We start from the raw sequence: 13372 nt of genomic DNA on the forward strand, positions 1-13372 counted from the left end.
GCAAATCATAAAAACAAGAAGAAAGTCTATGCAAGAAATGGGAGCACCCGGGCTCCGTGCCTGGTGAGCCGCTTCACCACCCACTTTGTTAGCGGGCTGGCGAGAGAGACGTGAACCGTGGTGTTCAGGTTCCCACTGTCCTCCGACTTGCCTCTGGTGAGAGCCGACGTACATTTCTTTAATTTATCGAGGTGAAATGCACACCGCATTTCCAGGTGAACCATCGGTGGCAGCACATTCACAACGTCGGGCTACCACGGCCCCGTCTAGCTCCCGCATCTCCATCCCCCAACGTGACACCCTCCACCCATCCAATGGTTTCTCCCCCTTCCCCCTCTGCCGGTGCCTGCCAGCCCCCGGTCCCATTCACGGATCTGCCCATTCTGGACATTTCACGTACGTCGAATCGTATAATATGTGACCTTTCAGCAGGACTCCGCTTCTTTTATAGCTGATAATATGCCAGCGTACGGATGGAGCACATTTGTCTATCCCTTCACCCACAGATAGACGTCTGCTTGTTACCCCCTCTGGGCTGTTGTGGGTGGTGCTACGGTGTACGGGAGCTTATGTAAGTCCCTATTTGCAATTCTTTCGAGGTACGGACCACCAGTGGTGTTTCACACTTCATCAAATTTCAGACCTGCTCAGTTTTCAGGCATCACGACTTGATCAAGGACACCGGTCAGGCATGGTGGGGCCAGGCCCAAGACTGAGCTGTCCTGACCGAACGCCGTGCTCTCTCTGTGGTGGCCACCTTCATGATAAAGGTCCCCGTGCAAGGAAATGGGAGGTGTGTTTTACCTGCCTTAGTAGGTTGGCCTAACAGCCACCAGGTCGGCCACAGGCAATGTCATCAAATGCCAGCCCCGTGGCCTTCCACCACCCACCAAGGACCACGTGAAGTAGCTGGGTTTGCCCACATGCCAGAGCAACTGGAAGAGCCCTAGTTGGGGCCTGAGTGCAGGATCCCATGGTCCGAGGCAAAGGCCTGTGTTTCCTTGGGAGGCTAATCCTGAGTCTGGGTGGAGGGAGGCAAGCAGGAGGAACGAGCTTATGAGGGAAGCCCCACCCAGTTACTCAGCGCCAAGTAAACATCTATTATTCCCACTCGGGGCTAAAGGGATGAGAAGGAAAGTTTCCTGGTCATGCTGCCTTCCCAAGAAGCCACTGTGAGCCTTTGAGGCTTATCTGCAGGGAGAGGGAAAGCAGGTGTGGATTAATCACAAGACCAGGCGACCAGTTCTAAATCAATGGGGCAGGTCTTGGGGTCAACTGCGATGCACATCGATGAGGGCGTCATGGCTGCGCACCCTCCCTTCTCCCGCACAAGAGCGCTGAAGCTCTCCACGCCTGCCCCAGTCGTTGGCGCTGGGGGAAGTGAGAGAAAGCTCGATGCATGGATGGTGAAAGTCATGGCAGCTGCCCTAAAAGGTGAAAGCAGATCCCCTTGATTCTGGTACATCGAGACCCCACAGGGAGAAGGTGTCCCCTGCTCATGGCTAGCCCACCCCACACCAGCTCTCTCACGTAGTCAGCTGTGGTCAAATCTTGCCCCCGTTTCTTCTAGCGCTTGTTCATCACGTTTACCCCTCTGTTGGTTTGCTTTTCCTGTTTGATATTTTAGGCTTTAATTTCCAACTGTGGAAGATGGAGATTTAGCTTGTTCACAACAACCTCACCCATGCCCACAGCCACTCGGTGAGTCATACCGCCGCTTACAATGAAAGCAAAATTCACTGTTTGTACATCACTGTGATGGTCAATACGATGAGACCTGCCCCTTGCCCATATGGGCACAAATGAGAACTTTCCTACCACACAGCGAGGAAGGTCGGATAACATGTGGGTCTCCTTTTACGGGACCAGCTAAACATAAAGGAGCGAAATCTCCAGAGGCCAAGAGAAGAGAGACATAAAGACAAGCACCATCTCTGCACCAGGGGGCTTGGGTTGAGCATCTCAGGGGCAGGAGGTAAGGCCTGGCCCATGGCTGGTGGTGAAACCCTTAAAGGGCCCCCAAGTAGCAAAGGAACAACACCCAAGAGCATATTGATCTTGGCCGGTGCTGTGAATGGAAAAAAAAAAAAATCCCCCTTGAGAGTTGGTGGGGTTGGGCCTGGCCCCTTCCCAGCCCTGAACTCAGCACAAGGCTGATCCCAGGCTGGCAGGACAACCCCAAGTCTGACAACCACGAATCCTCAGCCCAGGCACCACAGGTTCCCACGGGCACTGCTCTGCCAAACATGAGCTTACAATCCAAAATTACAACGCGCAAGGAGGACGATCCCCCTGCAGATCCGGTAAAGAGAGAAATGAGATTCCTAAGAATCTCAGGAAGTCAGATGATCTCAGGAAGTCAGATGATCCTCAGCTTTAGGTTAAACACGTCTATAGTGATCACAGATGTAAAACAGGGAGTTGGAGACAACTTTTGAGGACTTTTAGGAATGAAAACCACAGGGATTGAGAGAAAAGTGCCGGTGGGCAGGCTAGCTGCAGATTGGACGCAGCCTCCTCACGGCCAGGTCAGATCCACTCAGCGGCGAGAAGGTTCGGCTCCTGTGTGGCCGGCGGTGCAGACAGTAGCACGGGGAGGTGGGAGGTGGGAATGAGGCCAGGATGCTGAGATTTAAGGAGAAAATTAGAGCACTGTCCTCAGAATGTCGATGACGCCAGTGGCTGTTTGCTGGCTTGTCCTTTTCTGTCTAGAAGTCTGACGCAGTGGATTTATCCCCCAGCCCCCGGGGCTGTCAGGTTGGCCCCTGAGCCCCGCCCTGCTGTTCCAGGGCACCGTGGGTGGTAGGCGCTGTCTTGCCCGTGGCGCTCTGTGCACCTGCTGCCGCCTCCACTGCGGACCCCTGACCTTCAGCTCACCCTCTGTTGCTGGGACGCCTGCCACGGGGATGTTGGGCCACCTGGCATGATTCTGACCTTCCTTCCTTCTTTTAAGAGTTTTATTTCTCTCATCACATTCACGAAGTTTCCCATTTCTGTTGTGTAGATGTCGATAGGCACATGTGCACATGCAAACTCCCGTTCTGCTTGCCATTTGTTTAAAGTGTCCTGTTTTGGGGCGCCTGGGTGGCTCAGCAGTTGGGCACCTGCCTTCGGCTCAGGGGTCCTGGGATCGAGTCCTGCATTGGGCTTCCTGTGAGGAGCCTGCTTCTCTCTCTGCCTGTGTCTCTGCCTCTCTCTGTGTGTGTCTCATGAATAAATAAATAAATCTTAAAATAAAGTGTCCTGTTTTCTCGCTAAAATCATTGCAGATTTTTAAGAACTTTTCTCCTGGTCCTTCATCTGCACTTTTTTCCTCCCTGCTTGTTGGTGGGTTGGGGTGGTGTCTCTCTCCTGCTGTGAGGGGACATTCTTTGCGTCTAGTGAGCTCCCTGCCTATCTGGCAGATGCGAGTCAGTGACTGAAGCCCTGGAGACCCTGTGTCCTGGTCTCTGCAGGACGGTGGGGGCGGGGTCTCTACCTTGTCCAAGCTGCAATCACCTCCCCCGGAAGGAGCTGGGTGCTGAGACAGGGGTGAGGGCTGGAGAGCTGGCTGGAGAGCAGGCTGGCGGGTCCCCACCTTCTGGAACTGACCTGATCTCCACCGAGCCCCGTCTCCAGCCCCTCTCCAGATGTCATCGGGTCCAGGCACCTCCAGTTCGAGCTGGTCCCATCTTAGGAGCGGGCAGGGAGAGAGCCGGCGGCGGTAGTGCAGGGCAGGGTGGGCAGAGGCCTAGTAAACCGCTCCCCGACAGCCGGTTGGCAGCCCCCACCCCTGCCCCGGGCTCCTCCTTGGCCTCCAGAAGCCGGTGCCCTCACCCCTGAAGACCCCCTACTCTTGCCGGGTGCAGCGGTCACACGACTGCTCTGTCACCCGGCTCCACGTTTCCTAAGTGCTCGTTCTCAGGCTCTGGGCCTGTCTCTGTGGACTGGGAAGGCCGAGCTTGCAGACCACGCCGCCGGCAGATGGATCAGTGCCATCTCCCACGTGGCGTCGCCTGGCCCGTGGTGTCACCTGGCCCGTGGCGGGTCTGCCGGTGACAGCATCCAGGCCCCGGCTGGGATGTGCTACCCTGGGCGGAGCAGGTGGTTCTCGAGACAGACACATGGGTCTCTTTTGTGTTGAAAACACACCTGGTGCTTCGAAGCTCCTTTCTTGAGGTGTATCCATTGCTTCCCCCTCCTCCCGCCCCCGATCCTACCTCCAGGAGGAGCGCCTCTGCTCCCCACCCATCCCTTCCCACCCGCCGTGGAAAGTCCAGCTCGGGCTGGCTCCTGTCTCCCTCTCTGAGCTCACAGAGCCAGTGCACTGGGGCCACACCACCTTGCACGGGGCCACACCGCCCTCCACGCCTCTCCGTCCCCCATGGGATTGCCACTGCCCTGGGGGCAGGGAGGAGCCCCCCACTCTGTGCCCTTCCAAGGCCCAAGCAGGGCAGCCCCCACAGTGAGTCCCTCCTCCTCTCCTGGCTTTGAGGTGGAGGAGGGGTGGGGGAGGGTGGGAGTGGGGGGCAGGGGCTCTCTCCTGGGGAGCTGGTTGGCCCTCATGAATTAGCAGGGCTTCCACCGTGTGCCAGCCTCTTTCCCCCAGCCACCCAAGAAAGAGAAAAACCAGGTCCCGTGGCCCAGCCACCCTGTGATCCACGTTCTGCCCAAGGGTCACCTCTGCGCCGACCCCACTTGCAGTCCCCTCCAGGTGCCCCCTCACTTGGCCTCGTTTTCCAGTGGCACAGCTGGTCCAGGCAGGGAGGAGGAAGAGGGTCACTTGCAGGGAGACCTCAGTCTTCTTGTTTGTCACAGAGGGGACAGAGGCTTGATGAAACCTCCAGGCCCCATCCCAAGTGGCAAGGTCTGACCTAGATGCTGTCATATAAAAAGCGGGGTACTCCCAGAACCCCGGGGCCCCACTGTCTGGGGCAGCACCACTCACACTTGAGGAAGAACCACACACAACTCTACCTGCGTTTTTTTAACTGCGCGTAGCCCTGCGTGGAGGTGACGAGCAGAGAGCACCTCTGCCCCGCAGCCTGGTTCCTCCCCCAGCATCGAAACACTTTCTTAAAATTTGTGCTTACTTCTTTTAGTGCATTTTTAATATAGATTTTAGCACTTTGCATTGTCCGGGGAGACAACTTACTCTGTGTTAGTCTCTTCATCGTCATGGCCCACGGCAGCTACCAACCCAGGAGGCTCCAGAATGTTCTTTCCCTCCTGCGCTCGGCAGAGTGGTTGCCCTGAGCAAGGGAACTGTTCCTACAAGCCTTTCCCCCTTATTCCGTGGCTTTGTCCCTCCAGTTAGGTGGGCGATCTTTTAGGTGCTGCTGGGGTTGGGAACACAACCCCCCACCCCCCGCCCCCAGCCACTCATGCCCCCATTGGGCAGCCTGGCTCCTGCAGGGATCCTGGCTCTGTGCCTCCCCTTCCAGGCAGAGCTCAGTGGCTAAAGAGAACTCTCTTCCCCATCTAGATGTCATTTGGGGGCTCCCCTGAGCACTGGCCCCTAGATCTCTTCCCCCATTTCTGATGCATCTAGCAGGTGATCCCAGATTCTCTCTCTCTGACCCACTTGCTGCACCTTCAAAGCCATTGGGCAGTGGCTCTGCTGCCTGGCTCCCAGAAATAGCTTTCCAGAACATGCACTGTCCTTGTAGCAGGGTTCCGAGGGGGAGTGCTCTGGATCGGGGAGCCTACTATCTGTTTTCCTGAGAAAATGCAAACACACACCCCGCACAACTCCAAACACTCATAGGTGGCTCCAGGTGTTCTGTGGACTCTCCACAGAGGGTCCCCCCATGTGGCTGTCACTCCTCAGCCCCCAGTCCACCTTTTCCAGTAAGAACATCCTGATTTTCCTTCATGAAACTACCAACCCCACGTTCAGGGGTAAGACCAACCAGCCTGACCCACCCCACCCGGTTGACCAGAACATTCTCTTCCCCTGGCTGCCATGCTGGAGTTTAGGGATGGGCACAGCCAGGGCAGATGGGCCACCACATTGCAAAAATTCTGAGACACCAACAAATTGTAAAATGTACCATTATCTCAAGCATCTCCAAAGGAGAAAAGACACTGCCAAGTTCAAGTGTAAGAAGCCATCATCTCTCACAGTTGTTAAAACATGGGGGTGATGGGGGAAGGGTGGCTAAGAATCTAGGAATTATGTTCCATCCGAGCTTTGGGAAAACCAAACTATGGAAGAAAAAGCTTCTCTATTGGAATCCTTGAGCCAAGATTGTTCAAGCTTGGAGACGTCAGATCATGTTCTGCTCATTAATAAAGCCAACATCAAGGTAAGGTGACTCTGGGAACATCTGGATCCAGCCATTCCCGACACTGGCCTTTCATGAGGTAGTACACTGTCTGCCAGGGTGCCTAAATCAGTGACTAGTGCCATTTCATGGAAGGGACTGCTCATCCGGTGCTTCTCCTCATGTCATAATCACTGTTGGTGTCACCTGTGCGCCTCTTCTCAGATGTTAGTGCACAGAAAGCAGAAGGCCTAGAGCTCTCTCACCTGAGAGCATCCAGTGCAGGGCCTGTGAACTCCTGACTTCACAATGATAATTAATAATCAAGGGAGGTAGGGAGACAGGGAGGGCAGGAAGCAAGGAGAGGGAGGGGAGGAAAACCCGTCCAGGGTTAGGAGCCACTGTTTCCAAGAACCGGCCACCAAAGTGTAAGCTTAGGGGCAAGGATTCTCTCTCCTCTGAATGGCATCTTCTCCAATCGCCTGCTCCCTTTCCGCTGCGGTGTCAACAGGAGGCCTTCATAACACCGCCCGCCACACCCACGCTTCTGAAATAAGCAGCTAGAGCTGGGCACGGTGAAATGCCTCCGGCAATCAGAGTTCCCTGAAGAACTGGATTCAGGTTCAGTGACCTGGATAAAGATGGTGACTTGGCTAATCCACGCCGGGAAGTGGGGCAGGCAAGTGGTGAGCCAGTTGTTTGCTGAGGAAGCCAAGTGCCCAACCTCTCCGGGGCTTCAGGTGCACATCAAGAAAGGAGATCCGCTGGCAGGAAAGTCACGATGCACCTGAGCCCAGAGGCCCGCACCTCTCATCCTGCTGGAGGTGAGCAGGGGCAGGCATGGGAAAAAAGCGGTGCTCGGACTAGGGTCCTCTGTGCCCGGCTCTGCGGAGTGGGAACCATGGCAGCTCTGAACCCGAGGCTGGGGTTGAGGCCTCTGCTACCACTTGCCAGGTAGTCCCCAACCTGGATATCTTGGCCAGTAACAAGAAAATATTTGGTGCCCTGTCCCCCTTCTCCTGGTTCTGACATCATCCCAGGGTGCTGTGGGTGGGAGTCTGTGAACCTAAATGTCAGGGCATGAGGGTGCTGCCCTGTACCTGCTCCAGCCAGGGACGAACCGCTTCTCTTCCAGAACCTACTACCATGTCCATGTCCCAGAGCTGCTGAAGAAAGGTTGGCATGTGTTTCTGATGCTGCTCAGGGGTAGGGTGCAGGAGGGACCAGCTGGGGGTGCCCTAAGGGACCCTCGGTCCTAGAGCAACAGAACACATGAAATAGAAGACTCCCCTTTGGGTCCTCCCAGCATCAAAGGGGTAGCTTCTTCTTACAGCAGAAGGTCTAAAAGATTCACGCAGTCCTCAAACAGAAAGAAGCTCCTAAATAAAAAAGCATGGAATAGGGATCAGAGGAAACAGAGGGGAAAATGCTCAGGTTCTCAGAGAAGCAAAGAAGGAAACATGTAATGTTAAACTATCACTACCTCAAGGCAGGAACTGAAATGATGTGGGCACCTAGGGAAAAGAGGAAGGAAAGTTAAGCCCAGTGGCAGTCTTAGTAAGGGTTCCTAAGTCTTGATCCCTGGCATAAAACGCTTTTAAAAGAATCCTCTGCCTATGTCTCCACCCCCCTCTGTGTCTCTCACAAATGGATTTTTTAAAAAGGGGGAATCCGGGGATCCCTGTATGGCTCAGTGGTTTTGGTGCCTGCCTTCGGCCCAGGGTGTGATCCTGGAGTCCCGGGGTCGAGTCCCACATCGGGCTCCCTGCATGGAGCCTGCTTCTCCCTCTGCCTATGTCTTTCTCTGTGTCTCTCATGAATAAATAAATAAAATTTTTAAAAAGGGGGGAATCCTCATTTTAACCCTCATTTCTGCAGGGCCAGGGAACTTGGCTGATGCACCATCTCTGAATGGGGCTGAGTGAATCCTGGCTGGCTGAGTCCAGGGGAAGGGGCACAGGCTGAGGCACCAGCCAGCATGGCAGGGAGGTTTGTCACACAGGCAGGGGCTGAGCACAAGTGCACATGCGTTCAGGACAATGGGAACTAACCTTCTCACCATCCAGGAAGTAGACACAAATACAGATGAAACCTCGGGGATGTTGGATTAGAATTGAAGGCACTGACACGAAACCATGCTCCCTAATAGGATACAGAGATCTGTGTGTGTATATATGGATGTGGGTTACATCCACTGTTTTCCAGATCTGTCTGCTGAAGCCCAGAGGTAATGACACCCCTGGAACAATGATCCCAGCTAAGCCCCAGATCCTGGTATCTAAACACCACTCACTGAAAGAAACCACCTTCCTTGGAGAACTCGCTGCATCTGAGGCTGGGGTGGAGGAAGGACAAGATGAGTCTGAACTGCCATTGTGTCAGAAAAGAAGAAAAGCTCAAAGGACGATGGGGACGCATGAAAGGGGCATAAGAGTCAGCATGGAGGCGCTGTAATTGGCCAAACTGGGAATCATTTGAACATGAAAATAAATGACCATAATGGACTAGAACCCACTGATTAAGTGGGACTCCGTGACTGCACACTGATATAAATTAAAATTAAAGAGGAAAGGAACAGCTACCCTTTATACCCCATATCATGTCTGTGTTATTTGTAAAATATATAACAATTGTTATATAAAAATATATAACAAAAGCAAATCATGAGAATTAAGGCAAACCTATATTGAGGGCATTCTACAGAATAATTGACTGTGTTTCCCCCTCAAAAGGCAAATTTATAAAAGATAAAAGAAGACTGAGGAACAGAGTCCTGAAGACTCTAGAGTCAGGACAACAAAACACGGTGGGGTCCTGAGCCAGAGAGGGGAAAGGAAGATTCGCTTGTTGGTAGTTTTTTTCTAAAAAGAACATTTTTGAGACAGTCAACAAAATTTGAAAGGGATTTGTGGATTAGATGGTAGTATTTGCAGCAACGTCAATTTCCTGATTCTGATGGATACACTATGGCTATATAGTAGACCGTCCTTATTTTGGGGAAATACATATTGAAGTATTTAGGGGTCATGGGGCATACTCTGTGCAACCTACTCAGACAGATGGATGGGTGGACAGGAGATGGGTAGATGGGTGGATGGATGGATGGATGGATGGATGGATAGATGGATGGGTGAATGAGTGGACAGGTCAATGGAAGAATGAGTAAATGGGTGGGTGAATGGATAGGTGGATGGATGGATGGATGGATGGATGGATGGATGGATGGATGGACAAGTCAATGGATGGATAGGTAGATGGGTAAATGGGCAGGTGAATAGATGGGTGGATGGGCAAATGGATGGATGGATGGATGGATGGATGGATGGATGGATGGATGGATGGGTGAGTGAGTGGACAGGTCAATGGATGAATGAGTAAATGGGCAGGTGAATGGATAGGTGGATCGGTGGATGGATGGGCAGGTAGGTGGATGGACAGATGCATGGATGGATGGATGGACAGGTCGATGTATGAATGAGTAAATGGGGAGGTGGATGGATGGATGAATGGATGGAAGGATGGATGGATAGATGAATAGATGGATGGATGGATGGACAAGTCAATGGATGGATAGGTGGATGGGTAAACGGGCAGGTGAACAGATGGGTGGATGGGCGGATGGATGGATGGACAGACAAGTCAATGGATGAAGATAGGTGGATGGGTAAATGGGCAGGTGAATGGATGGGTGGATGGGCAGGTGGGTGGATGGGTAGATGGGTAGGTAGGTGAGTAGACAGACGATGGATGGATAAATAGGTACTTGGGTAGGTGTGAAAGAAAAGAGAATGATCAGGCTAATGAGGTAAACGTAAATGAACAGGGATGCTAGGTAACAGGTACACCACAGATCTATGTATTATGACTATCCTGTAACTATTTCAAAACCAAAGTTTAACACGTAAAATAAGAATTGTAAGCTCTTAAAAAGGCATAAAAAACACTGGCGTGGGGAGCTTCCTCTGGGAAGGTTAGGTCATCTCTCTGCTGGTTCACACACGGGGAAGGTCCTAGCTGAGGGGCCAGGAAGCCTGGGGCCACCCCTCCCCTACCTTAATCCCCTCCTCATATCACAGGTTAATTCAGTGCCCCCAGACTACCCTTCCGGAAGGGCACCTCCAACCACATGACTGACCGAAATCTCTGGTTTTCAGAAATCAGATTATTCGCATTCTTTCATAAAAAAAAATAATAATAAATCTCGCTGACTCCCAAAAAGGTAGAAGGGGGCTTCGTTTTATTGACATCAAACAGAACTATTCGTCTTCCACACATCCTATATACAACGGTGGTACAGTGTAGTGAAAGCACGAGGCATATTAAAACATAGCCAGTTCTAAGCAGTGTGGATATTTCCTGTCATAGAAAAGAAGTATCCTGTCCACAGATTCACATTAACATACACGGTACATTAATATCAATCTCTGTATTGTACACCAGGCCACGGGGTGTGTCTGCGCACAGGGTCGTGTCCCGCAGCAAACCTACTTAGAGGACCGCATCAGAGGGCGCCATGCGGGACACACGAGCCAAGGAAGGAACGGGGGTAAAAATCAGTCTTTCGTATCCAAGAGTGTGCTGCCCCGGGGGCTACACCCCAAAAGCCCAAGGCTCCCCCACGGAGTAGGTGCTCGTCCGGCAGCTCAGAAAAGCCCCGGAACCCCAGGATGGCAGCGCTCTGCACAAATAAGCACCTCAGCAAACCTCAGGGCTGGAAGGAGACCAACAGGGAGTGGCCCATCTGGCTGGGAACGCGAGTGGCCGTCCAAAACTGAAACGAGCAGAGTCTGAGGTTTTTAATGACTCTTAGTCCATTTGCTCTGGAGTTCAAAAACCATCTCGGGCAAGCTAGAGGTGAGCAAGAGCTGACACTGGTGTCAGGGCATGTGTGCGGCCCCCTGCACGAGCACCGAACCAGAGGACAAAAAATTTGGGTATAAAAGAACTGGTTGGATGACCGTCCGCTTGCTTTTAAAAACCAACCTTCTTACTTTACACTCGATCTTCACAGACTACACGGCCCAATGACGTGAATGTTCTTGACAAGTTTAAAGCAACTGTGGATCCCATGTTCATCCATGAAAGACACGCTGTCAAACAAGAATTCCACTAAAATGTTCCGAAACAGGCTTTTTGCAGCCTGCCGCCGGATACGAAGATAGAAGACACAGCCCCTTCCGCACCTGCTGCCCCACGCGGCTGTGCTCCGGGCCATCACGGGCGGCGTGGCTCATGGCAGGGAGAACTCGCTCCCGTCCACGTCAGGAACAAGGAGCCCAGAGAAATGATTCCGACCCATCGTCCCTCTGAGAGCAGGCGTGCCGATCGGGAGAATGGGTCAATGGCCAAGTGCATCCTAACCAACTGCCTCCGGAGAGTAACACGCCCACGCGGACACCACACGCACGAAGAGTCAGCAGCCACCTGCCTCTTGCTGGCCCTCGGTCACTGTTCCGCCAGGCCGCGGACCAGGCGAGTGGAGCCGACCAGCACAGCGTCATTCTGTCCCCACAGCAGAACGCGACAACGGAACAAGAACCCCACGCGGGCCCCCCGTCCCCACGGGCAGCGGGCTAGGTCTTGCTTCGCCGGAGGAGCGCGGCATCGGGGCTGCGGCCCCCCTGGAACTTGAGGCTCTGCAGGTTGACATGCGCCCCATGTTTGAGCAGCGTCTCCACGGTCTTGGTATGCTTGCCCTGGGCCGCCAGGTGCAGTGCGCTGAGCCCCTGCTCGTCGGACAGGTCGAGGGCATCGGCACTGACCAACTCCTCCACCACCTCCGAGTGCCCGCGGGCAGCCGCCAAGTGCAGCGCCGTCTGGTTCCGGGGCCCCCGGGCCAGCACGTCGGCCTTCTCCTCCACGAGCAGCTTGACGGTCGCCAGGTGCCCGTTCCGGGAAGCCAGGTGCAAGGCGGTATAGCCCTCGGCCGTCACGGCCTCCTTGTCGGCGCCCCGGTGCAGGAGCAGCCTGGCGGTGCTCGTGTGGCCCGTCTCCGCGGCCACGTGCAGGGGCGTCTGCGAGAGCAGGCTGCAGACGTTGACGTCGGAGTGCAGGTCGATGAGGACGCGGGCCACGCGGTAGTGCCCCCGCTGGGCGGCCAGGTGCAGCGGCGTCCTCCCGTCCAGCGTCTGCGCGTTCACACTCACCCCCGGCTGCTTGGCCAGCAGCCTGACGATGGGCAGGTGACCCTGCCAGGCCGCATAGTGCAGCGGCACCCAGGCATCCTTCCCGCGCAGGCTCACGTCGACGCCGCGGCGCAGCAGGATGCGCACGATGCCCTCCTGGCCGTGCTGGCAGGCCACATGCATGGGCGTCCGGCCCTCGCAGTCCACCTCGCTCACGGAGGCGTGCTTCTCCAGCAGCAGCCGGGTGCTGCACTCGTCCCCGTTCTGGGCCGCAAAGTGCAGGGCCGTCCACTGGTCCTCATCCGCAGCGTTGACGCTGATCTTGCGAGCCAGCAAGAGCTCCACGACGCCCCGTACCCTCTTCTCCACGGCCACGTGCAGGGGGGTGGAGCCCTTCCTGTTGGTCAGGTTGGGGTTGGCGTTATTGAGGAGCAGCCACTTGACACACTCCTCCTGGCCGGCCTCCACGGCCAGGTGCAGCAGGCTGGCGCCGCCGTCCAGGACCAGGTCGACGTCCTGCGGCTGCAGGATCTTCATCAGTCTGCTGGTGTCCCCGCTCACAATGGCGTCCACGAGCTTCTTCTTCTGGATGTCGGTCGTGCCGAGGTCTGTGGGGAGAGAGAGGCGGGGATCAGGTCGCTGGCCACTCCCGAGGCCTGGCAGGCGCCCGGCATTGACCCACGCCTCCCCGGAGGCCCCCGGGGTCGCCATGTGCCTGAAATCACTCAAGAGTCACCTGATACAGATGACACTATAGTGTCTGGGTTCTGGCTTGCATGGAGCAGGACCCCCTCGCTCACATGAAATGCTCTCAAGGGGACTTGCATTTGGGAGGCAGGGGGTTACAGGTGGAATTCCAGAAGATACAATCCTCCCAATCTACAATCTGTGAGTGTCTCTACACAGGCTTCAGAGCTGAGCCAGGAACGGGTCGCCTGCAAGCACAAGGCCATCTGAGAACATCAGACCGAGAGAGAGTTCTAGAACATGTTGCTCCCTGGA

General features: G+C 54.7%; 1 protein-coding gene across 2 annotated transcripts in view; it reads right to left on the bottom strand.

Moving 5' to 3' along the window:
- Positions 1–10461: 10461 nt before the first annotated feature.
- The window catches only part of RIPK4 (receptor interacting serine/threonine kinase 4), a 28154-nt gene continuing 25243 nt past the window's right edge, over positions 10462–13372 (bottom strand). For both annotated transcript variants that reach the window (XM_038581544.1, XM_038581543.1), the window contains exon 8: positions 10462–12978. In XM_038581544.1, the coding sequence (XP_038437472.1) occupies positions 11819–12978 (1160 nt within the window). In that variant the 3' untranslated portion in view covers positions 10462–11818. The remainder of the gene's footprint in view (positions 12979–13372) is intronic.

Source organism: Canis lupus, chromosome 31, assembly GCF_011100685.1.
Source record: "Canis lupus familiaris isolate Mischka breed German Shepherd chromosome 31, alternate assembly UU_Cfam_GSD_1.0, whole genome shotgun sequence".
In the NCBI taxonomy this organism is placed as follows: domain Eukaryota; kingdom Metazoa; phylum Chordata; class Mammalia; order Carnivora; family Canidae; genus Canis; species Canis lupus.